The 24,225-nt window shown below is 42.2% G+C and overlaps 1 protein-coding gene across 5 annotated transcripts in view; it reads right to left on the bottom strand.

The window, feature by feature from the left end:
* Positions 1-24,225, bottom strand: part of FUT10 (fucosyltransferase 10) — a 176,426-nt gene that overhangs the window by 97,420 nt on the left and 54,781 nt on the right. For all 5 annotated transcript variants that reach the window (XM_055123721.1, XM_055123720.1, XM_055123717.1 and 2 more), the window contains exon 4: positions 19,921-20,756. In XM_055123721.1, the coding sequence (XP_054979696.1) occupies positions 19,921-20,756 (836 nt within the window). The remainder of the gene's footprint in view (positions 1-19,920; positions 20,757-24,225) is intronic.

Here is a 24,225-nt window from a genome sequence, read left to right as displayed (position 1 = left end):
TCCCGGCCGCCGGAAGTCACGCCCTTGACCCACCCTCGGCGCCATCTTGCCACATTCAATAGAGAAGCGGCCAGGCATTCTGGTGAGCAACGCGGCCCGGAAAATGCTCCGGACCCGAATTGGGGCCAACAACACCGGGGAGCCGAACGGAGGAGGTGCAGCCTGCACACCTTCTCCAGATGGAGCCCTGGTGACACTGAGCAGCAACTAACATGGCTCCGGGGTTCGGGACTGGGACACATCCGAGCCGTGCGGCCACGCGACCTTTTCTAAAACCTGAAAATATACAATCTTTTAATGGAAAACTAATTATCAAATGCTTCCTTAGTAGGGCTATCTTGTTTGGGGGTATAACTCCCACAACAATAGTGAGTTTTGTGTTGAAATATGGAACGTAATCAAGGTGAAGAGAAAATGAAGTGAAATTCATCAGTTATACAGTTGGGGTGGAGGGCGGGGGTTATACTGGGGATTTTGGTGGTGTAATATGGGCACTGGTGAAGGGCTGGTGTTTGAATATGGTATAACTGAGACATAAACCTGAGAACTTTGTAACTTTCCACATGATGATAAAATTAAAAAAAAAAAAGAATACTGAGAAAGCTTCATACTCAAGGTCCAGAGTTACAAAATCTGCTTAAGTCCGAGGCTGCCAAGGTAAGAACCAACCTTAGCCTCTTAGGCTCCCAGGCAACAGTAGGGAGAGGAGAGGGGGCAATGGAGAAGGTGGAGGGTGAGAATCTAGATTTCCTCTGTGGCATAGTATTGAAGAAACCGCAGAAAGTTAAGGGTGTAGGAGAAACACAAAGAAACTGGCCTCCAAGTTTCAGCTAAATTTACTGTCACTGTCAATGTCATTTCCATTGCTCATCAATTTGCTTGAGCGGGCACCAGTAACGTCTCCATTATGAGAATTGTTGTTACTGTTTTTGGCATATCGAATACGCCACGGGGAGCTTGCCAGGCTCTGCCGTGTGGGTGGGATACTCTTAGTAGCTTGTTGGACTCTCCGAGAGGGGACAGAGGAATTGAACCCGGATTTGCCGTGTGCAAGGCAAACGCCCTACCCACTGTGCTAGGCAAGTAGCACTAGAGATACTAGTACAAACATCAATTTCTGTCTAATACAACCACATAGACCAAACGCTGATAGAAAAACAGGCATGCCCATTTCTGAACATGAACCTTATTTATTTAGTCTATTTATTTCTGTATATGATGTCACACATCATAAAAATCATGAGACACATTTTTGTTTTAGAAGTCAAGAGATAAAGAAATGAGTAGAACCAGAATCAGAGATGACTGAGTGAGCTACTGGACTATCAGACAGGAACTTTAAAATAACCACCATTAAAACATTAAGAATATAGTGGGGGCTGGAGAGATAGCACAGCAGATAGAGTCTTGCCTTGCACATGGCCAACCTGAGTTCAATTCCCAGCATCCCATATGGTGCCCCCAACGCACAACAAATGAACGACAAGGAGTAGTTCCTAAGTGCAAAGCCAGGAATAAGCCCTAAGCATTGCCCAATGTGGCCAAGAAAACAGAAATAAATAAAAAAGAATACAGTGAAAAAGGTAAAGAACATGAATGAATATAAAGGAAATTTTATCAAAGACATATAACACAAATAAGTCCAGTGCAAATGCTAGGATACAACTGAAAGGACATTGAATTAGGCAATTTCTTAGATTTCAACTCAGACATTCTGTGAGTCTTCAAGTAGGAAAAAGAAAAAAGCATCAAATGAAGAACATGAAGTATTTACACAGCAAAAACATGAGGTAACTGATAACCTTCTACTGGTAACTGTTTCCTCAGATCTTTAATTTCAAATATAAAAAATGAAAAATTACTATAGTCACCTCTAGTCTAAAAGTAAACTATAGTAACTTAAAAACAAAATTGTCTGTTTTGTTCATTTTCAAATAAAATGAGATATTTCTAAATTGTTTTGTCTTTTAGAATCATTGCACATTGTATTCTTCATTTTGCCTATTTTTAAAATTCTCCCAATTTTCAGTGTATGTGTGTGTGCGCGTGTGTGTGTATCTGTGTTTGTGTTACTAAGAATTTAATCTAGGACCTCACACAAGAGGTGCACTGTTTATTACTGAAAATATATCTCTAGTCTCTTTCCCTCCATATTTCCATAACTTGTAATTACTGACTCAAAGGATCATCTAAGCTACTTAAAATATCATGCTTAATCTTTATTTTTTCCTACTTTCAGAAATCAAATGCAGATCTCATATGCACAAGGCATTTGATTTACCACTGAGCCAATCCTATACCTCGCTCATAATTACTCTTAATGAAGAATTTTTCTGTGAGACTCTATTATTAACACACCAAAAATCATGTCTAAATAAAGATTATTTTTTAAATGAACATTTTTGATATATGTATACCTACTTTGGATCTAGATATACCTAATTTATAACATGGCATCAATGATTTGATTCACATTCGGACTTTTGATATAAAAGACATCCTGAGGACAGAAACTTGAGGTCTTCGTGATGTTAGTATCAAAAAAAGTATCAAAGTATTAAAGAATGGAGGCAGAGTAAAATACAGAATGCTTTTTAATTTTTTGTTGTTTAGGTAACATGGTTATAATAGTGTTAATATGCTTATGGTCTCAATATAAGAGGAGCCACATCTAATAGCTTTGTTCTCCCTTTTGGAGAACCTGACAAGCTACCACGAGTCTATTGCCTGCACAGGAGAGCCTTGCAAGCTCCCCGTGGCATATTCATATCCCAAATACAGTAACAGATATATACATGCCTCTCAGAGAGCCTGGCAACCTACCGAGAGTATCCCGCCCACACGGCAGAGTCTGGCAAGCTCCCCGTGGCATATTTGATATGCCAAATACAGTAACAATAACAGGTCTCATTCCCCTGACCCTGAAAGAGCCTCCAATCATTGGGAAAGATGAGTAAGGAGAGGCTGCTAAAATCTGAGGGCTGAGTGTAATAGAGACATTACTGGTGCCTGCTCGAGTAAATCAGCAAACGACGGGATGACAGTGATACAGTGATACAGTCTCGATGTACAATGTCATATCAACTTCACTTTCCTGCAGAAAGCCCTAGGCCCCTGGGGAGTGGTGCCATGGTTGGGTGCCGGGGGAGCAGATGGACCCCTGAACCATGGAGGCCAGCCAGACCGCAAACAGCCATGGGGCCCACGTGGAAGGGGAACCCCCATTCCTATGGCTGGGGATATGCCCCCAGTGGCCCCTGAGGCAGCCAGGGAAACCCCTGGCTAGAGCTGGGTCTGGCAGCAGAATGCCGGTGTCCTCTGGCTGCGGCAGCTGGAGTTGGAGCCTGGGGCTTGGTGGGGAGAGAGTTGACTGATTCTGTGGGGAGCTGAAAGAGCGACACCAGTTTGTGAGGAGCTTCTCCAGCCGTCTGCGTGTGACGTAAAGCCCCTGTTCTCTCCACGGGAGCCACTGGCAGACCATCGCACCTGCTGAGCTCCAGCCTCCATTCAGAACTAAAAGACCCCAATTGGAAATGGCACAGAAAGAAGGGAGTCTTTTAGGAGGGTGCCCCAAGAATCAACATTCATACTCCCCATTTCCGCCTGTATTAGGGGATGACGGTCTGACCACGGTCTAACCTAATATTTCTGAAAGGGGGCATACTGCCCCACCTGGGGACACTGAAATAGTGGGGAGAGGTGCAATTGTGGGCACTTTCTGGGTTTTGCTTAAAGAAAGTCGATTTCCAGGGAGGCACTGAGTACTTCTTCTTTGAAAGGAGGGCTGGCGGCTGAGTAAATTTGGGGAGCTCTGGTCTGAACACACATCTCCTAGAAGAGGGTTTCTTCCACTGGAGACCCTTATTTTCCCAACACAACACAGGTGAGTGCCAGAGACATCTTGGATTCATTATGCAGCTCATTTTGAATCAATTTTTACTCATTGCACATTCAAAAACCTTTTGTTCAGAAAGGTTTCACTGCATGTTCAGAAATCTTTAAGGAATGGAGACTAGTGAAATGCAACATGATTTTTAAAGTTGTGTTGTTGTTACAATCACTGTATCTGCATCACTGTCATCCCGTTGTTCATCAATTTTCCAGAGCAGGAACCAGTAACATCTCCATTCGTCCCAGCCCTGAGATTTTAGCAGCCTCTCCTTATTTGTTTTTCCCAATGATTGGAGGCTCTTTCAGGGTCAGGGGAACAAGATTGTTATTGTTACTGTACTTGGCATATCGAATATGCCACGGGGAGCTTGCCAGGCTCTACCATAACATGGTTACAAAAGTGCTAATAATGCTTATGATTTTGAGGGACAAAGTTATTTCACCTTCACCACAACCAAAGTGCTGTCAATTTATTTTTGCAACTCCCACATTCAGGTACGCAGCCCAGTACCCACTGTCTAGGAAGCTAAGTTCTACCCACTGTCTAGGAAGCTAAGTTCTCCCCTCCAGTCTTCAAACATCTGGGTCTTGGCCCTTTCAAAGAAGGACTGAACTTCAGAATAGATAAGTGGTGGCAGCTGGGAAAACTGGGACTAGGGGACAGGATGGGGCAGACAACCTCCTTAGTGGGACATCAGCAGTCCAAGGGAGACGCAAATTCTTAATATCCTCCCATAGCAACCACTCCAATCACATGCCTGGCTTCTTCTGTGTCAGAACTAGAGTTCTAGCCACCTGAACAGATACAAAAGAGTCAATATATAAAGCAAGCAGCATCTGGAGGAAGTCCAGAGTCCAGAGTATAGTTTGCCACCTAAAATCCTGATGCAATGTTGGCACTAACGGCTTTCAACCTTTTTAGACCTGAGAACCGGCAACTGTCCAAGCAACAGTCTGCTGATGGGCAGTGAATCAGCAAGACAGCAGACCAGTTCCAGCCCTTTTGTGTCCGCACACCAGCACCAGTCTGTGAACTGGCAGCTGAGAACGACTCGCCTGTACCTCAAGCAAAGACAGGTGCTTAACGAGGCACAGAATAATTCTGTACATTATTTTAAACTAAAGGAAGAAACTGAGGAACTTGCCACAATGGATGGAGTGAAACCCAAGAACCAAGGAAAATATTCAAATGTTAGGGAAGAAGGCACCTTGATTGAAAATGAGTTTGAAGCTACAGGTATGACAATGTTAAAAGTAAATTTTAAAAGAATCTAAGAACAAAAGAAGAATTACAAGGGCAGAAAATATGCTAAAAAGTTTTCTAAAGGGCCCAGGGACATTGTTCAGTGGTAGATCACTTGCCTTGCCTGCATGAAGTCATGAATTCAATACCCTACACGTCCCCACATGACCAAGTATGATGCCCAGTCCTGCTACTGTGACCCTCATTGATGCAACCAAATATGTGAGTGTTATATATGTGAATCTCTTGGTGAACCACAACCCAGTGTGTGAGCACAGCACCAATTTGTGATATTCAGGATGCAACCTCAACAAAATAATATAAGGAGGACTTAAGAAAACATTCAGAGATCATGAACTTAAAATACTATAACTAGGGCTGGAGTGATAGCACAGCGGGTAGGGCGTTTGCTTTGCATGCAGCCGACCTGGTTTCGATTCCCAGTATCCCATATGGTCCCCTGAGCACCGCCAGGAGTGGTTCCTGAGTGCAGAGCCAGGAGTAACCGCTGTGCATTGCCAGGTGTGACCCAAAAGCAAATAAATAAATAAATAAATAAATAAATAAATAAATAAATAACTTAGCTAAAGAATAAAACCAAGAGACTTAAGAGTAAATTAAGCAGTTAACAGAATTGATGAGTTGGAAAACATCACTACGAAAAAACAACAACAGCCAAACACCCCCCAAATAGAAGAGTAAATAGAAAAACGTTCTGGAAAATATGAAAACAATGGAAAAGCCCACTGCACTGTGAGGAACAACTGCTGTATTAAAGGGTCAAAAGGAGAAGAGAGAGAAAAGTGGATAGAAAATCCTATTTGGAGAACTGAGAGCCAAAATCTCCTATCACCTGGAAAAGAAACTAAATTTCCAAGCAAAAAAGAGACCAGGAGTCAAAACTACATGCCAAGAAATAAAGTATTAAAACCTATGGATAAGAGCAGAATACCAAACACATCTAGGGGGAAATGAACTGGAAATAAAGCAAAGATATATAATTGTTTTGCTATTGTTGTTGTTTTGGAGGGGAACACACCCAGCAGTGCTCAGGGCTTCTCCTGACTCTGCTCAGGGATTACTCCTGGCATAACTTGGGAGGACCATATGGGGCACTGAGTATCAAACCAGGGTTGGCCATGTGCAAGGCAAGCATCATACCCACAGTTCTGCCGCTCTGGTCCCTAAAATAAATAATTGAAACTACATTTAATTGAAAAACATGTATACAGCAAAAGAAAAAACAAATATGGGCCTGAGGAGATAGTACAGCTAGTTGGGCACTTCTCTTGCACAGGCCTGAGCCAGGTTCAATCCCTGACATCCCATATGGTCTCCTGAGCCTGCCAGGAGTGATCCCTAAGTGTGGAGCCCTGAACACTGCTGCATGTGCACCCCCCACACACACACACACAAAAACCACAAACAGAACAAAAGGGAGAGAATATCTCCTATAAGGGAGAGACTAGTTATACAGTAAATAGCCAGTGAGGTGCTAAAATGCAAGGCATATATAGAACTCATGCAACTCTAAAGCAACAGCAACATTTTTAAATTTAATGGCAGAAGTTTTGAATGGACACTTTTCAAAAAAATATAGATGGTGATAAGCATGTAAAAATGTTTAGCATCACTAGATTATCAGAGAAATAAAAATGGAAGCTACAATGTGGTAGCATTAACACCTGTGGAAATGTCCTATAGCAAAAGGAGTAAGCACTGCCAAAGATGTGGGGACTCCAGTAACTGTTGATGGGAACAGAAATTGATACGACATTAGTGTTATCCAAAGAATACAAAAACATTTCCACTTAGGAAACACTCCTGGCAGGCTCTGGGGACCATATTCCTGGCATCATGGGTGCCAGGAATTGAACCTAGGTTGGCATCATAGATGGCAAGTGCCTACCCGCTGTATGGTCTCCGTGGCCCTGCTCATTTCACCTTTTAAGATGTCTTGATCTTCTTGGGCTGAGATCATGCCATTCTGGCATAGTTTCACACAGTTCCTTCTTCCTTGCCACTAACGGTTTAGTGCTGATATTTGGCTTTTGGGGCTGGAGCGACAGCACAGCCGGTAGGGCGTTTGCCTTGCACTCGGCCAACCCTGGTTTGATTCCTCTGTCCCTCTCAGAGAGCCGGGCAAGCTACCAAGAGTATCCTGCCCGCACGGCAGAGCCTGGCAAGCTCCTCGTGGCGTATTTGATATGCCAAAAACAGTAATAACAAGTCTCACAATGGAGATGTTACTGGTGCCCACTCAAGCAAATTGGTGAACAATGGGACAACAGTGCTACAGTGCTATATGGCTTTTGCCCTTTTCATAGGGGCCCTAAATCCACAGGAGAAACCTACTCCCAGGTTCAGTCTAGAGAGGATAATGCTCATCAATCTCTGGGTAAAGAAACTCAAATCCTTCAGTGTTTTCTGTTTGACATGGTGAAGAAACTGTCTTCTTGGTCCTCTCATGGAACAAACTCAGGTAGTTGGTTCTCAGTCTTCACAGTCACTCCCTTTAAACTTTTTCACCGTTGAACCTCCTGGCTTCCTTCCTCAATATGCCAGGGAAGCTGTGGCATCTTTACCCCAAGGACTGTTAGGATTCTACGTTTCAAGAGGCCACTCAACAAACCATGAGGACCAGTAAGACTTAATACCCACCCTTAAGTTTACATGGTTCACAAGAGCAAAACATTGAAAACAACCCAAGTAACACTAATTGATGGTTGGAAAAAGGGAATAAATTCTGTGTGTCTCACATGCCCCCCTTCTTTCTCTCTCTTTCTCTCTTCCTTGCTCTCACACACACATGCCCCTCTATTTGGCTATTAAAAAGACAGTATTTTACCTTCGACAGCAAAATGGAAGAAATTTGGGGCAATATGCAAAACAAAATAGGTCAAAGGAAATATTGGATTACTTAATCCATGTATGCAATATAAATAAAATGAATGTATAAATTAAATAAAAATAAGCCTGTGGACACTGTCAATAGAACTCTGGTTAGCTGAGGGGAACAGAGGAAGGGGTGGGGTGGGGGAGGGGGTCACAGCAAGTGTGTTTACAGTGCCCGCCAGGTTCCATTTGATGACTCAGGATTATTATTACTAGTAGCACTTTAGTACTGCAATTATAATGATGAAGCTTTCCTCATGAAAGCATAGATTTATCAATAATTCTTATTTATATATATTTTTTATCAATAATTTTTTTAAATCAAAGTAATGGGGACAACAGCAGCAACATTTTGGAACTGCAAAGCAAACAGATAGGTGGGAAATGATTCAGTTGGTTTGAGAAATCTGAGTTCTAAAGAGTAATGGGAAAGCAGATAAACAAGTCCATCTATCCTGCAGAAGGCGCTGAGAGAGCTGAGAACTCAGGTAGCAGAATTTCTGAAAGTGAATGTAAAGATAGGGCAAAAACAGACGTGAGATCTAGTCGTCTGCATAAGCAAAGGATCATTTGTTCTATCACTCTGAACAAAGAAACTAATCTTCCTCCCCCACCCGCATCCTCAGCAAAAGTCCAGGTATAGCCTCCAAAGAAAGCGAAATGATGGGTCTCTAGGCTAGAGTCAGTACACAGGGAGTAAAGGTGTTTTATAGACACGTACGAGTGCTAGAGAGTATTCGAGCCGATGCCTTGTAGGGAACTGTCAACCTCTCATGTTTCTCATGCCAGACATACAGGCTTTACCTGCACAGCTGCACACTTCCTGTGGCATACTCACTTCCGGCCCTGGGATGTAACCATGCCAGTGCATGAACGCTGGTCAACACACATGTGCGAATAGACAACCTGAATGGGAGAGGGGATTGTGCCCAGTGGTGCAAACTTCTGATCACAGGGAAACCGGAAGCAAGGGGTAAGTTTCTCACCCCTTCTCACTCTAAAGGAACTGTCATGAGATGCGGTACCAGCTTCTGGGACTTGAGTTCAGCCAGTGAACCATTCGGTCCTGCTCAGAGGCACCAGGCCATGAGGACCCTGGGCTTCCGTCAGCTTCACTCCAGTGTTTCTCACACCTCTAGGATTGCACTCCCACTGCAAGTACAAATGCCTCTGCTTCCATCTCTGTGTTCTGTAGCACTTAGATTAGGATAACTGGGGAGCAGGAGTAGCCTGAGAAAGTATGACTCACCTGGTGGCAACAAAAGCTGCACTGCTGGCAGTGAAGCACCAGCAAAACAGAGAGGACTATCTCTTATTACTAATGCTCCACAAATGGGTGGAAAGAAGAGTGTTTGCGCAGAGAAGAACTACCCTACGTGACAGGAGAAGAACCTGGAGGACCTGCCTCTGATATACTGGCAAGAATTGGGGATGGCTGCGTGGGAGTTTATCCTGAAGGAGTTGGACCAGCTGGGAGGACTAAAAGGCAAAATGGGACTTTATGAATCTGCAAGGAACTATTTAGGAATTCAATGTTCTGGCAAGAACATCTAAAACTGGTCCTCATGGTTTGTCGAGTGGCCTCTTGAAACATAGAATGCTGACAGTCCTTGGGGTAAAGATGCCCTGGAATATTGAGGAAGGAGCAGGAAGGTTCAAGGGGTGAGAACGTTAAAAGGGAGATACTGCGATACTGTGAAGACTGAGATACTGTAGGATAACATAGCCTCAGGTAGTTTAGGTTTATTTGGGTTACTCCCAGCACAGTGCTCCCTTTCTTCTGTGTTTATTTGTAACTTCTTTCTTTGTGTTCTGTTGACTTGTAAATATTGTTTTTCTCTTTTCCTTTAGTCCTTGGCATAGTTTATTCAGAGCTGTGTCCTTTTGTATGGGCACAGGAAGACTGTAGCACATGCTATGCTTTTGTAACCTGGGGTTACATTTGACTCTACATGATATTTTCCTCCTGGGCATCCCTCTACCAGTACCCATTCTGTTCTCTCAACCCAAGCCTCAGTTGCCTTTACTTCCTAGCACCCCCAAAAGCAGGGTCCCCACGAGGGATGGGACGGACCCAGGACAAGCAGTGAGCTATGTGCTACCCTGGCATCGAGATGGGCCTGGCCAAAGTGCCTAATGCTTAACTATAAGTTAAGAGCTTAGTCATGGACAGATGCTGTCATGATCCAAAAAGAACTAAAAGAAACACTGCCTTTGAAGGAAGAGATAGAAGAGAGAGGGCTAATAGATCTATACAGGGCTTTGCATCCCCAAAAGAAAGAATACACATTTATTTTCCAGTGCACACAGAACATTTTCAAAAGTAGATCGTGTGCTAGGTCACAAAACATACCTCAATAGAATCAGAAAGATAGAAATTGTAGCAACTACCTTTGCAGACCAAGATGCATTGAAGATAGAAGTCAACCATGCACAGACTGCTGCTGGGAATGCCGAATGGCTCAGCCCTTTTGGAAAATAGTATGAAAGTTTCTCAAAAAATTAGAAATTGAGCTCCCATTTGACCCAGCAATACCACTTTTGGGAATATATCCTGGAGATGCAAAAGAGTATAGTAGAAATGACATCTGCACTTGTATGTTCGTGCAGCACTATTTACAATAGATAGAATCTGGAAAAAACCCAAGTGCCCAGAAACATATGACTGGTTAAAGAAAACTTTGGTAAATCTAAACAATGGAATAGTATTCAGTTGTTAGAAAAGATGAAGTCATGAAATTTGCATATCGGTGGAGCAATATGGAAAGTATCATGTTAAGTGAAATGAGTAAGAAAGAGAGGGCCAGATATAGAAAGATTAGAAAGATTGCACTCATTTGTGGAATATAACGTAGCAGAATGGGAGACTAACACTCAAGAACAGTATAAATAAGTACCAGAAGGATTACTCCACAGCTTAGAAGCTGGCCTCACATGTTGGGGGAAAAGGCAGCTCAGGTAGAGAAGGGAACACCAAGTAAAGGGTACTAGGAGGGACCGCTCGGGATGGGAGAGGACGGCTGAAAGTAGACTATAGACCGAACATGATGGCCACTTAACACCTCTACTGCAAACCACAATACCCCAAAGGAGAGAGAGAGCAAAAGGGAATGCCCTGCCACAGAGGTGGGGTGGGGTTGGGAGAGGGATACTGGGACCATTGGTGGTGGAGAATGGGCACTGGTGGAGGGATGGGCATTCAACCATTCTATGACTGAAACGCAAGCATGAAAGTAAAGTCTGTAACGGTACCTCACAGTGATTCACTAATAAAAAATTTTTTTAATTAAAAAAACTATATGATCAACATGGAAAGGTCCAACTGTAATAGTGGAGTCTAGATATTGTTTCACTAACTGCTGGGGTTTTTAGAGACCTATGCTGGTCAACAGTTTCAAAGAATTCTATGACTAACTGGATTTACACTTCTTCTCGTGGGTGATGGCATCCTCGTCATAATTCTTAAAAACTGTTGTATGAAACCTGAAGGAAAAGAAAAGACAAATCTGAAAGATGTAAGGTACAGGCTGCATTCGACCCCTTTTACGTATCACCCCAGATTCTTTTCCATAAACTGTCTCCTGCTCTAGCTCTTCCTTGGTCTATCAGACCTCAGACAGAACACCTCTGGCCTGAGCCCGTACCTTTCACTTCCTGAACTAACATTTCCATCACAGATGCTACTTTTTGACTCACAGCAAACTGACCTGCACATCCTAAAACACGAGAGAATTAATTCCTCATGAGACAGATCAGTGAGCAAAGCAGGGCTAGCAGCAGTGGATAACCTCTTGCTTCCTTCCTACGGAGAAAGCTGTTAAGAGGAGCGATGCCGCTGCAGGGGGCGCTGAGGTCCCACTCTAAAGCCATCTGTTGCTTTAGCCGGTGCTAGTCCACTCTGCTCCTCCTTGGTCTCCCTCTTCTTACCCTCACTCTGGCTCACAGAGATTGCCGTCCCCGATAAAATGATTGTATGCAAGCTCTCTATTCAGGCTATGTTTTTGAGGGGCATCAGGCAAATCAATGTACTTAAAACACAGGGATTATATGCAGTTTTATTTTTATGGAACGGGGGAGGGTCACACCCAGTGATGCTCAGGGGTTACTCCTGGTTCTGCACTCAGGAATTACTCATGGCACTGTCAGGGGATGAGGCTGGGATTGAACCCGGGTCAGCCATATGCCAAATGCCCTATGTGCTGTACTATAGCTGCAGCCCCTTCTATGCAGCTTCCAATACAGAATTCCCACAGAGTCAGCATTCTTCCCTTCAGTGCCCAAGGCACAATTCCCAGGCACTTTTCAGGCATACTAGAAAAAAATAACATGTTTAATAAGGCACAATACTGTACATTTACATATGCAGTATAATATAGTAGAGGTGAAGATACATGAAATTGACAGCACTGAAAGAGTAGACAAAGATACAATCATAGTTGGAGATTTCACTACACCTAGCAGTGAATAAAAGAAGCATGCAGATAAAAGGGAATTACAGGCTTGAGCAACACAACCAACCACTTCAACCTAACTGTCATCTCTCCAAAAATAGAATATGCATTATTGTCTCATATTCGACTTTATCAAGATAGACCATAGTCTTTCTGTGACATAAATCAAGCTTCAATACATTTTAAATAATTCAATTCATAAAATATATGTTCTAATGACAGTAGAAAAAAACCAATGTCAGAAGGTTATCTGGAAAATATCCAAAGATATGAAACCTGAAAGAATAAGCGAGTAAATAACTCTTGGTCAAAAGAATAAATTACAATGATAATTTAAAATATTTTGAACAGAATTAATATTAATTATATTCAACACCCATCTAAGTGTGGGGTACAGCTAAGAAAGTGATTAAACGTAAATATGTATTACTAAACCGGTACAGTAGAAAAATATTAGTTTAAAATTGGTGAGCCAAGGTCCATCTTAAGAAATCTGGGAAAGATGGAGCAAATTAAGCCCAAATGAAGAAGAATTAGAATTAGGGCAGGAGAGATAGTACAGTGGATAGGGCGTCTGCCTTGCATGCGGCTGACCTGGGTTCCATCCCCGGCTTCCTATATGGCTGCCCCAGCACTGCTAGGAGTAATTCCTTAGTGCAGAGCTAGGAGTAAACCCTGTGCATCACTGGGTGTGACCCAAAAAGAGAGGAGTAGAAGAAGAAGGAAGAGGAGGAGGAGGAGGAGGAAGAGGAGGAGGAGCAGAAGAAGAAGAAGAAGGAGAAGAAGAAGAAGAAGAAGAAGAAGAAGAAGAAGAAGAAGAAGAAGAAGAAGAAGAAGAAGAAGAAGAAGAAGAAGAAGAAGAAGAAGAAGAAGAAGAAGAATGATAAGAGTTAAAATCACTAAAATGTAAAACATAAAAATAAAAACACTGAAACCAAAATCTATGTGGACAAATAAATAAAATGGGTAAGCATGTATTTGAATATTTATGTGTATTCAAATGTATGCAAATGCTACATAACAAAAATTGACTCAAGGAAGATCACAGACCTACATGTTAAAGTCAAAATTATAAAAGATCTAGAAGAAAACAGATGTGAATCTTGGTTTAGGCAAAGATTTTTTTAACAGGACACAGAAAACACAAACTCTGAAGATAAAATTTGATGAGCTAGACTTCATAAATTTTTTTTTTAACTTACACTTTAGGGATAGAGAGATATACATACAGTGGGCAAGGAAACTTGCCATGCAGGCAACCAACCCAGGTTCAAACCCTGGCAGCTGAGAACAGTTGGGTGTGACCCAAATTAAAAAAAAAAAATAGAAAACAATTAAACACAACTCACACTTCAAAATACATGGCCAAAAAATAGACAACCCACAAACTAGATGAAAATGTTAGACTTATAGATGACAGTCTATAAGAAAAACTCTTAGAAAAAGAGTTCATAAAAACAAAAAGTTCATAAAATGAAAAATAACAAAATGTCATAATTTTTATAAAAATGCACCAAAAAATAGGAGAGATCTTTCACCAAAGAAAATACTGATGGCAAATAAACTGGCAAAAGATACTTATTATTAAGTTATTAAAGCAATATCAAGTAAATTACAGTTGGGTAGCACTAAGTATCCACTTTAATGGGAAAAAAATTAAGGTCAACCCACCTGCTAATGAATGGAACTTTCATACAATGTTGATTAGTGGGGATAAAAATTTGGAATAAAGATGCTATTTTCTTATAATGTTAAATACATATATCCTATGTAATCTAGCCATTCCATTCCCAGGAATTTACAGAAGAAAATTAAAGCACACATCCATCCAAGCTGGAGCGATAGCACAGCGGGTAGGGTGTTTGCCTTGCACTCGGCCGAACTGGGTTCAATTCCTCCGTCCCTCTCAGAGAGCCTGGCAAGCTACCGAGAGTATCGCGCCCGCACAGCAAAATTTGGCAAGTTACCCGTGGCGTATTTGATATGTCAAAAATAGTAACAACAAGTCTCACAATGGAGGCGTTACTGGTGCCTGCTCAAACAAATCGATGAGTAAGGGGATGACAGTGATATACAGTGATCCATCCAAAGGCTTTAATTTTTTTTCTTTCTTTATTTTTTAATAAGTGAGTCACCATGAGGGTATCGTGCTTGTGTTTCCCTCATACAATGTTCGAGAACCCATCCCTCCACCAGTGTCCATTCTCCACCACCAATGAACCCAGTATCCCTCCCATCCTCCAATCCCATCTCCCCCCCAACTCCGCCTCTGTGGCAGGGTATTCCATTTTGTTCTCTCTCCTTTTGGGTGTCGTGGTTTGCGATAGGCGTATTGAGTGGCCATCATGTTCAGTCTCTAGTCTACTTTCAGCATGCTTCTCTCTTCTCGATCGGGGTCCCCAACCACATTTTACCTGGTGTTCTCTTCTCTATCCGGGCTACCTTTCCCCCAGCATGTGAGGCCAGCTTCCAAACCATGGAGCCAACCTCCTTGCATTATATATTGCTATTCTTGGGTGTTAGTCTCCTACTCTGTTATTTTATATTCCACAGATGAGTGCAATTTTTCTATGTCTATCCCTCTCTTTCTGACTCATTTCACTTAGCATGATACTTTTCATGTTGATCCACTTATATGCAAAGTTCATGACTTTATCTTTTCTAATAACTGCTTAGTATTCCACTGTATAGATGTACCAAAGTTTCCTTAACCAGTCATCTGTTCTCGGGCACTTAGGTTTTTTCCAGATTCTGGCTATTGTAAACAGTGCCGTGATGAACATATAAGTGCAGATGTCATTTTGACTATATCTTGTTGTTTCTCCGGGATATATTCCCAGAAGTGGTATTGCTGGATCAAATGGAAGCTCAATTTCTAATTTTTTGAGAAGTGTCCATATTGTTTTCCAAAAGGGCTGAACCAGTCAGCATTCCCATCAGCAGTGTAGAAAGTTCCCTTTTTCCCCCACATCCTCTCCAACAGCAGTTGCTTTTGTTCTTTTGGATGTATGTTGTTCTCTGTGGTGTGAGGTGGTATCTCATAGTTGTTTTGATCTGCATCTCCCTGATGATTAGTGATGTCTTTTTTAATGTGCCTTTTGGCCATTCAGATTTCTTCTTTGAGAAAGTTCCTGTTCATTTCATCGCCCCATTTTCTGATGGGGTTGGATGTTTTCTTCTTGTAGAGTTCAACCAGTGCTTTATATACCCTTGATATAGACCCCTTATCAAATGGGTATTGAGTGAATATCCTTTCCCATTCTGTAGATTGCATTTGTATTTTGGTCACTGTATCTTTTGCGGTGCAGAAGCTTCTTAGTTTAATATAGTCCCATTTGTTTATCTCTGTTTCCACTTGGTTGGTCAGTTGCGTGTCATCTTTGAAGATACCTGTAGCTTCGATATCACGGAGGGTTTTGCTGACCTTTTCTTCGATGTACCTTATGGATTGTGGTCTGATGTTGAGATCTTTAATTCATTTTGATCTGATTTTTGTGCGTGGTGTCAGGTCAAGGTCTAAGTCCATTCTTTTGCATGTGGTTGTCCAGTTATGCCAGCACCATTTGTTAAAGAGACTTTCCTTGTTCCACTTCACATTTCTTGCTCCCTTATCAAAGATTAGATGATCATACATTTGAGGTTGTGTGTAGGGATATTCCACCCTGTTCCACTGGTCTGCGGGTCTGACCAAAGACTTTAATTTTTTAATGGCACCCAAATGGGTTTATAATTCCATGAAATAAGTTGATACCATTGTTGTTTATCAATAAAAGTTCTGTGACTAAAATTCTGACTAACTCATGGGATGGCTTCCTCAAATCTGAAAGACTTTCTCCTACCTAAAGATATCTCTCTATATAAAAAATTATTGTACTGTATTCTAAAGGAAGAATACAATGCTAAGATTAACTACTTCGATTCACTGGATTTGAAGGCACTCAAAAGGCCCCTAAGACCCTGCCTTCTGGTATTCAACCAGCTTCACTTTGCTTTAAACAATAAAACTTGGCAAAGGCAGAGGATGTGTGTGAATAGGTTCACATTATTACATACATATAAGACAGTGGCTCTGTGGCCAACTGGAGTCCCTCACTCCCTTGCCGTGCTGAAAAATAAAAGCAGTCACACTGGGGAAGTCCACAGGACACAAAACCTGGAGTTGTCTCTGAGAATCAGGCACAACCTCTAGCTAGCAAGAAAATAAAGGCCGTACAAAAGTAGACTATAGGGGGCTGGAGTGATAGCACAGCGGGTAGGGCATTTGCCTTGCACACAGCTGACCCAGGTTCGATGCCCAGCATCCCATATGGTCCCCTGAGCACCGCCAGGGGTAATTCCTGAGTGCAGAGCCAGGAGTGACCCCTGTACATCGCCAGGTGTGACCCAAAAAAGCAAAAAAAAAAAGCAGACTATAGACGGAACATGATGGCCTCTCAATACCTCTATTGCAAACCACAACACCCCAAAAGAGAGAGAGAGAGAGAGAGAGAGAGAGAGAGAGAGAGAGAGAGAGAGAGAGAGCCAAAGGGAATGCCCTGCCACAGAGGCAGGGTGGGGTGGGAGGGGGGCGGGGTGGGGGTGGTGGGAGGGATACTGGGACCATTGGTGGTGGAAAATGGGCACTGGTGGAGGGATGGGCACACGGCCACTGTATGACTGAAACGCAAGCACAAAAGCTTGTTAGCCTGTAACTGTACCTCACAGTGATTCACTAATTAAAAAAATAAATAAATAAAGACCATAGTGCTTCAACTTCAGAGAATTGAATCTGCCAACAAAGAACTAAATCTGCCAACAAATTTAGGTTTAAATGTAGACCTGACCCCGTTTGAGCCTCCACGTGAGAATCTCATCCTGACACCTTGGTTGTAATCTTCCAGGGGTTCTGTCCAAGCCGAGGCCAGAATCCTGACCCACAAATGTACGTTGTTTCAAGCCACTGAGTTTGTGATAATATTGTCTACCCAGAAATAGTTATACTATGAGTTTAAGAGAGAAAAGGAGACAAGAAATAGAGTAGAAAGAAGGGAATGCATTTGAAATACTGACAGTATTTTCCACATCCAAATACAACAATTTAAATTATTACCAACTGTAGAAGAAAAGGGAGTCAGAGAAGAAATTAGATTTTTTCTGACATTCTGAAAAGAAACAGATTGAGGAAATTTACACTTAAGCAGCTTACTTAAGGCATGTCATATAAGAGCTATAACAAATCTTGTAAAATAAATGCAAATGAAAACAAATGGTCTAAACTCTTGAATTTACTCTCAAAGTATGTTTTGTTCTGCTTTTCAATATGAGCACATTAGCTTTTGAGAATCCTAACACGTTCATTGAAATGCAAGGCAAGTCTTATAATCCTCTTTGCTGACCATTTTTCTGGGAAGAATAAGAGAACACGAAGAATAGCCCATTCCATCCAAGTTCCCTAAAAGACTCCCAAGAAAAGGGCACTCAATTTCACCAACTTCAGGCACTCTGAAATACCATGGTTAGCTATTTCTTTTGGAAATGCAGGATTGTATATTTTTTATTTTATCTCTCAAAAAGTGAGTTACCAGGGATTACACCCTCTTTTATAGTCCTTATGAATAATCCAAGGGCCCCTGTGAAGTACAGAAATAGATTTTCATAGTTCTTTCATTTTTCCATGAGTTTCATCTCTGTTTAGAAAACGTCATGACACATAGCCCAGGTAAATGATCATCCTCAGAAATTCTGTGCTCTACCTTGATATATCTTGAGAAAAAAAATAATTGATATGGCACAGGCAATTAATGTGGTCTCTACTACTCTTCTTATCTGTTTTTGCAACAGTGAGTGTAGTTCAGTTTCTGCTGTGGTGTGGCCTATAAATCAGGTCATACAGGAAGTCATTAGGAGCCAGGAAGTACTCTAAGAGGAATGATGTAATATTTAGTGTTCCTGTTGCTGACCAATATACTCAGCTTAAAATAAATGACTTTATGAGAAAAGTGGTTACAAAGCATTTATAAACAAGTGTAATTAAAATTAGAGAAATAATGTTAAATTGTGTCTAAGCATACACAAATTAGTGCCTGAAAGCCTTATGTAGTATAGACACAATATACCAAAATAATTCCACACAGAGTTTATATGTCTGAACTGAAATTAATATGCTAGCCAAAATAAACATTTAAATAATAAACAGAAATCATGTGCCTTTGTAGTGTTTAGATAAAACACGATGTGTATGTGGGAGTCAGGAAGAGAACGATGGATATAGCCAAGAGCGATATGTGAGCCATATCATTTTCAAAACCTGTCAAAGACAATTGAATGTGATTTTTTTAAAAACCAATTTCCTTTCATAAAATTCTCAAAGTATGCAGCCTGATTTCCAATGATTTCCTTAACCAAATTCAGTTTTATGTGTCTATAAAGTGAACTAGTTCTGTTATAAAGTAATTAAATAAAAGAATGTTAGGAGAACATCTGAAAATCTGAAGACATTACTAAGAACTTGATAAAATTTCTTTTTGGTTTTGGGCCATAGCTGGCTGTGCGCAGGGCTTACTTGTGGCTCTGTATTCAGGGTTCACTCCTGGTGGGGTCGGGTACTATCCAGGGTACCACACATTGAAGCCAGGTCATCCACATGTAAAGCAAAACACCTGACACACTGTGCTAGCTCCCCTGCCCCTATAGTATTTTTCAACAAAATACCTTAAGAATTATACTCATTACTTAACTACTCTCAGAGCACAGCGGTAGGGCATTCGCCTCTCACGCAGCCGACCCGTGTTCAATTCTTCTGCCCCTCTCGGAGAGCTCGGCAAGCTACGGAGAGTATCGCACCCGCACGGCAGAGCATGGCAAGCTACCCGTGGCGTATTGGATATGCCAAAAACAGTAACAATAAGTCTCATGATAAGAGACGTTACTGGTGCCCGCTCGAACAAATCGATGAGCAACGGGATGACAGTGACAGTGACAGTGACTTAACTATCCTCAATTTAGTAATAAGCACCTGTGTGTGCCAAAAGATAACAGACAAGAATCAGAGACAGAGAAAGGAAAGGGAGAGTCTACTGATTTAGTGAAAAGAAATTTCAAACCAGCGGCCTGAAGAACCCCATCACCGATGACAAGGCTCAAGGATTAGCAGGGGAGTAAAACTCAGCTATTGCACATTTAGAGAAATATTTGCCCTTCTTCCCTTTTTCTGCAGTCCTGTGTCACTGCTAATACCTGGAGCATGGTACCCAATGGGAGAAACCATAAAAGAGAGTTGAGGGTCTTCTGGAAGAAGCACCAACTGAGAAACTTCCAACAGTCCTCAGAGAGCCAATAAACATACAACCTTCATGCAGGGCGTGGCCTCTCTGGTAGCACCGCAGAGGCAGCTGCAGGAGAAGAATGCAGAAAGGCAGAAGATCACACGGCCAACCAAAAGCCAACTCTTGCCCCACTCACCTTCTCTTGCAGCCTGATATTATCCCACACTTTGTTGCACACCATACACTCAAACGCGTCGATGTAATTGTCCTGATGGACGTCTTGCACTGCCCAGGTCCGTTCCCGGAGGGCCTTGAGAAGGCGCGGGTTAGAGATCTCGCCCTTCAGCTTCCACTCGATGTAGGCCTCATACCGTTTGTCATCGCGATCCAGCTGCTTGATGAAGTCTGCCAGTAGTTTCGGGTGGGAAAATTCTGAAACAAGAATAGCGCTTTTGTTATTGGGAAGCCAGTCTCTGATGCTCGGGGAGCCGTAGTACACAGGGACGACCCCCAGCTTCAGGGGCCTCCAGAATTTCTCCGTGATGTAGTCGTCACACACGGCATTCTCAAAAGCGAGGATGAACTTGTACTGAGCCATGATCTTATAAAAGGCATCGGTGTCCATGGATGCTGGATTCTTCAGCGACGGAGGGAGGTCTCTGTTGCGTAGACACTCCCCATAGGAATCGACTTCGATGTAAGCCATCAGCTCTCGGACATAGCTGTCCCTATCAGAGGGTGGGTCACAGTCTGATTGTACATACACCAGAGGAGCGAGTTTTTTTCGGAGATTATTTTTGGATGGCAGAGGGACGAGGTATCGGAGTGACTTGAGGACTTCTATACTCTCCAGATACTGCGTGGTCAGTGGCAGGTGGGAATGCCGGCTGAAGGTGGCGGTGTAGTTGAACAAGGTGATGACTGGCTTGTGGAAGAGCTTGTAATTGTTTTTTGGAGACTCCTCGTGAAAAAGGGCCCAGTCGTGATGGGCTTTCCGAGGCAGAGGTAGACTCTCGATGTTGAAATCAGTACCTAGGAGGAGAAAATATATTATCAGTAGGAACAAAAGAATGAGGGTGCTTCCATTTGGATTCACCTGCTAAGATTCACATACAGAGTTAGAGACTGAAAATAAGAAGCAGAGTACAGTGTCTGCGAAGGGTTGACAGTCATAAGATTTTCACCCCCAAAACTAGTGCAAGAGCTCACAATGGGGAGGGATCTTCTTTTCCATTTTATAGAAAGGGAAAAGGGAGGAGTAGAGCCAGTTCTGAAGGGAGAATTTAGTATTCTGCCCCCTGTAATTGCTCTTTTTTTTTTTTCTAAAAGTGCTGCCTAGGAGGGTGCAGAAGAAATAAAAAGACAGTTTGGGGCAGAAAGACAGTATAGCAGACAGGGTGTCTGCCTTGCGAGCCACAGACTTGGGTTCAATCCCTGGCACTTCATATGGTAGCCTGAGCCCCACCAGGAGTAATCTCTGAGCACAGAACCAGGAGTCTGAGCACCACTGGGTGTGGCCCCAAACCAAAATAAAGCAAAAAATAATTCTTTAAAAAAAAATGTGAGTAAGAGAAAGAAAGCCAAAAAGGGAAATCACCGGCTTGACAGATTGATTAACGAGAGGGAGGGGGAGGGAATGAAACCATGCAAAAGTAGCAGGAAAAGATATACAGGATAGATTTTTTTAAATCCAAAATGATCGATTTCAACAAAGTGCAGTTAATCAATCTTAGTCAAAATGGTAGACAAGAGGCTTTTAAAGACAAAAGAGCTGATAATAGCACTATGTCACAGACCACTATAGGATGCACATGAATTAACAAGCACATCAAGAAATAAAGAAGGCATAATAGGATTATAATTATGAGTGATTCTAGCTTCCCTGGGATTAATTGGGAAACCTTTGAAACATGATCATGTGCAGACAGAAGTGAAGGATGTGGTAACCAACTGTTTCCTGACTCTGTGGATGAAGATACAATCAGGAAGAACTTATTTTCTGATTTAAAAAAATTAAGACAATATCACAATTCAGCAATTCTAACATTCTTATTTTGTGACCCAATTGGTGTTTTGAATGTAAGGAAATGACAAAAAAAAAAGTCATCTTCCAGTATCCACTGGGGAAAAGAAAACAAACACCAAATAAATTCCTGCAACAGAATAAAACATTCTTCAGCAGAATCATAAAAATTAATTATTTAATGCCAGTGCACTGTCTCTCAAATACTACCCTTTGATGCCAACAGTACATCAATGAGAAATCAATTAATCAAGAAAGGCTTTTAAACAATTAAAGACCAAATAAGATTATGGTGGAGGGCATATAATGAGCACAGGAAAAAAAAATGCTGAAGAAAGAACTGTCTTGGCTATTAGATGTCTATTTCCAATGATCAGGAATGAAAGACTAACATCTAAAAATGGGAATTTGTTTACTTGGCACCTGTTGTATTTGACCTTCAGCATCAAAAAGAATCTCCATCCACAAGCCCTGCAGAGCAAAAATCCCTCGAGAGCACCACTGCAGGCAACACCCCAGTACTGCTGGGTGTCCCCCCAAAAAAACCCAAAAATACTCATCCACATGCCTTAAATATAATGCCATAGAGTGTTGGATGGTTGGCAAAGTTTAACAGAATAACTCTGGACATTAAGAAAAAAAAAGACAATTTGAGAAGAAAGGCATTTTCACAGTGATGTGGTAGCTATGCAGCAGGAAGACTCTAAGCCAGTCTCGTGGTCAATGATAACTGGACCCCAGAAACTTGAGTGGGAACACACCAAGTTTCTACCAGACAAAGGCCTGGATTCTCTGTAAGACCTTTGGGAGAAACTAGATTTCAATTTGGTTTGTGGTTTGGGGGCCACAAACAGGAGTCTCTTCGAGTACTCCCTGCTCTCTGCTCGGGAGTCACTCCTGCAGTGCCCGGGAACCACGCAGTGTTGGGGATCGAACCCAGGCCTGCTGCTTGGAAAGTGTGTGCTTGGCTGGCCTACTGAGCTATTTCTCCAGCCCCTGCTGTGTCCTTTGACCCTCGGTCTTGAGCTTCGGGTCATAAACACTCATGAAAACTGACATTAGAAACACAGCAGACCTAAATACATCACTGAGGGGATTACGGGCTGGAAGATAAGTGGCAATATTGAGCGACTTCTAAAAGGTATTGACTGTGGCTCAGAAAATAATTGAGTTATTCACCCTCTCCCACTCAGGCAACACTCACCAGAGCAGGCATGTCAGGTGAAGTCTTTAAAGCAGTGAAAATCAATTAACCTCTGATAAATCCATACAAATGTGACTAACGTGTGAGAGGTTCACTAGTATCATACAACACCTTACTGGTTGTCACAAGGAGCGACTTCAGATCCAAGCTTCCATTTATCTGGCTACTTTGTGTTTGCAGAATACTGACAAATGTATTCCTTCCTTTGTATGTATGTATGTATGTATTTATTTAGGCTTTTTGGGTCATACTCGGCAATGCTCAGAGGTTACTCCTGGCTCTGCACTCAATAATTACTCCTGGCAGTGCTCAAGGGACCAAATGGAATGAAGGGGACTGAAACCAGGTCACCTTGGGCAAAGCAAACACCCTACCTATGGTACTATCATCGGGCCTCTTATTCCTTTCTTTAAATAATAGCTGACAAAACACTAAAGAAACTGCGACTTGGAATAAAATGAATGCAGACAAATGATGCCAAATTTTTCACTCTGGATGCTGAATTTGAAACAGCGGATAGTAGAAGTGGTAATACTTTATGGGGCGTGTTCTCTGCCCCTTTCTTTCTGCGGGGTCATATCTTCTTTTATTATCCCAAATCTGAAAACAGAAGGCAACGTGCATTACTAACCCACTCTATCCTAAATTTTCTTTTTCTTTTTTTTTTTTTGCTTTAATGGGTCACTCCTGGTGATGCACAGGGGCTACTCCTGGCTTTGCATTCAGGAATTACCCCTGGCAGTGCTCAGGGTATGCTGAGAATCGAACCCAGGTCAGCCGTATGCAAGGCAAATGCCCTACCCGCTGTTCTATTGCTCCAGCCCCCTCTATCCTAAATTTTGAGTCATTTATCTCCGAACAGAATTCCCTGAGGGGAGCAGAATTTTCAAACTGGCTTATGAAAAAAGAACCATCGATGGCTGGTCACACCACAAGATTGAATCTCTGTTGAGCAACCTATCTTGAGCAACCCCAAACGCACCCACAAAAATATTATCCAGAATTAAACACAACTTGCTTGGGGCAAAAACAGGCCTTAACTGGGAGAAGAGAACTGCATCTGATTTTTAAAAATTAAGACAATAACGTCCTCCCAATGTTGTTTCTCTTTTTTAAAAGACCCTCTGTGGGCCTGGGGGTAGTACAGAGGGTAAGGCCTTTCATGTAGGTAGATCCCCAGGAACACACAAGGGCCCCTGGTCACAGCGGCAGGCGTGACCCCTACACACTGGAGGAAGGCCCTGAGCACTGCCAGGTGTGCACACAAACCAGAA

Source organism: Sorex araneus, chromosome 1 (genome assembly GCF_027595985.1).
Source record: "Sorex araneus isolate mSorAra2 chromosome 1, mSorAra2.pri, whole genome shotgun sequence".
Lineage (NCBI taxonomy): Eukaryota > Metazoa > Chordata > Mammalia > Eulipotyphla > Soricidae > Sorex > Sorex araneus.
This window is presented reverse-complemented; position numbering and strand designations above follow the sequence as displayed.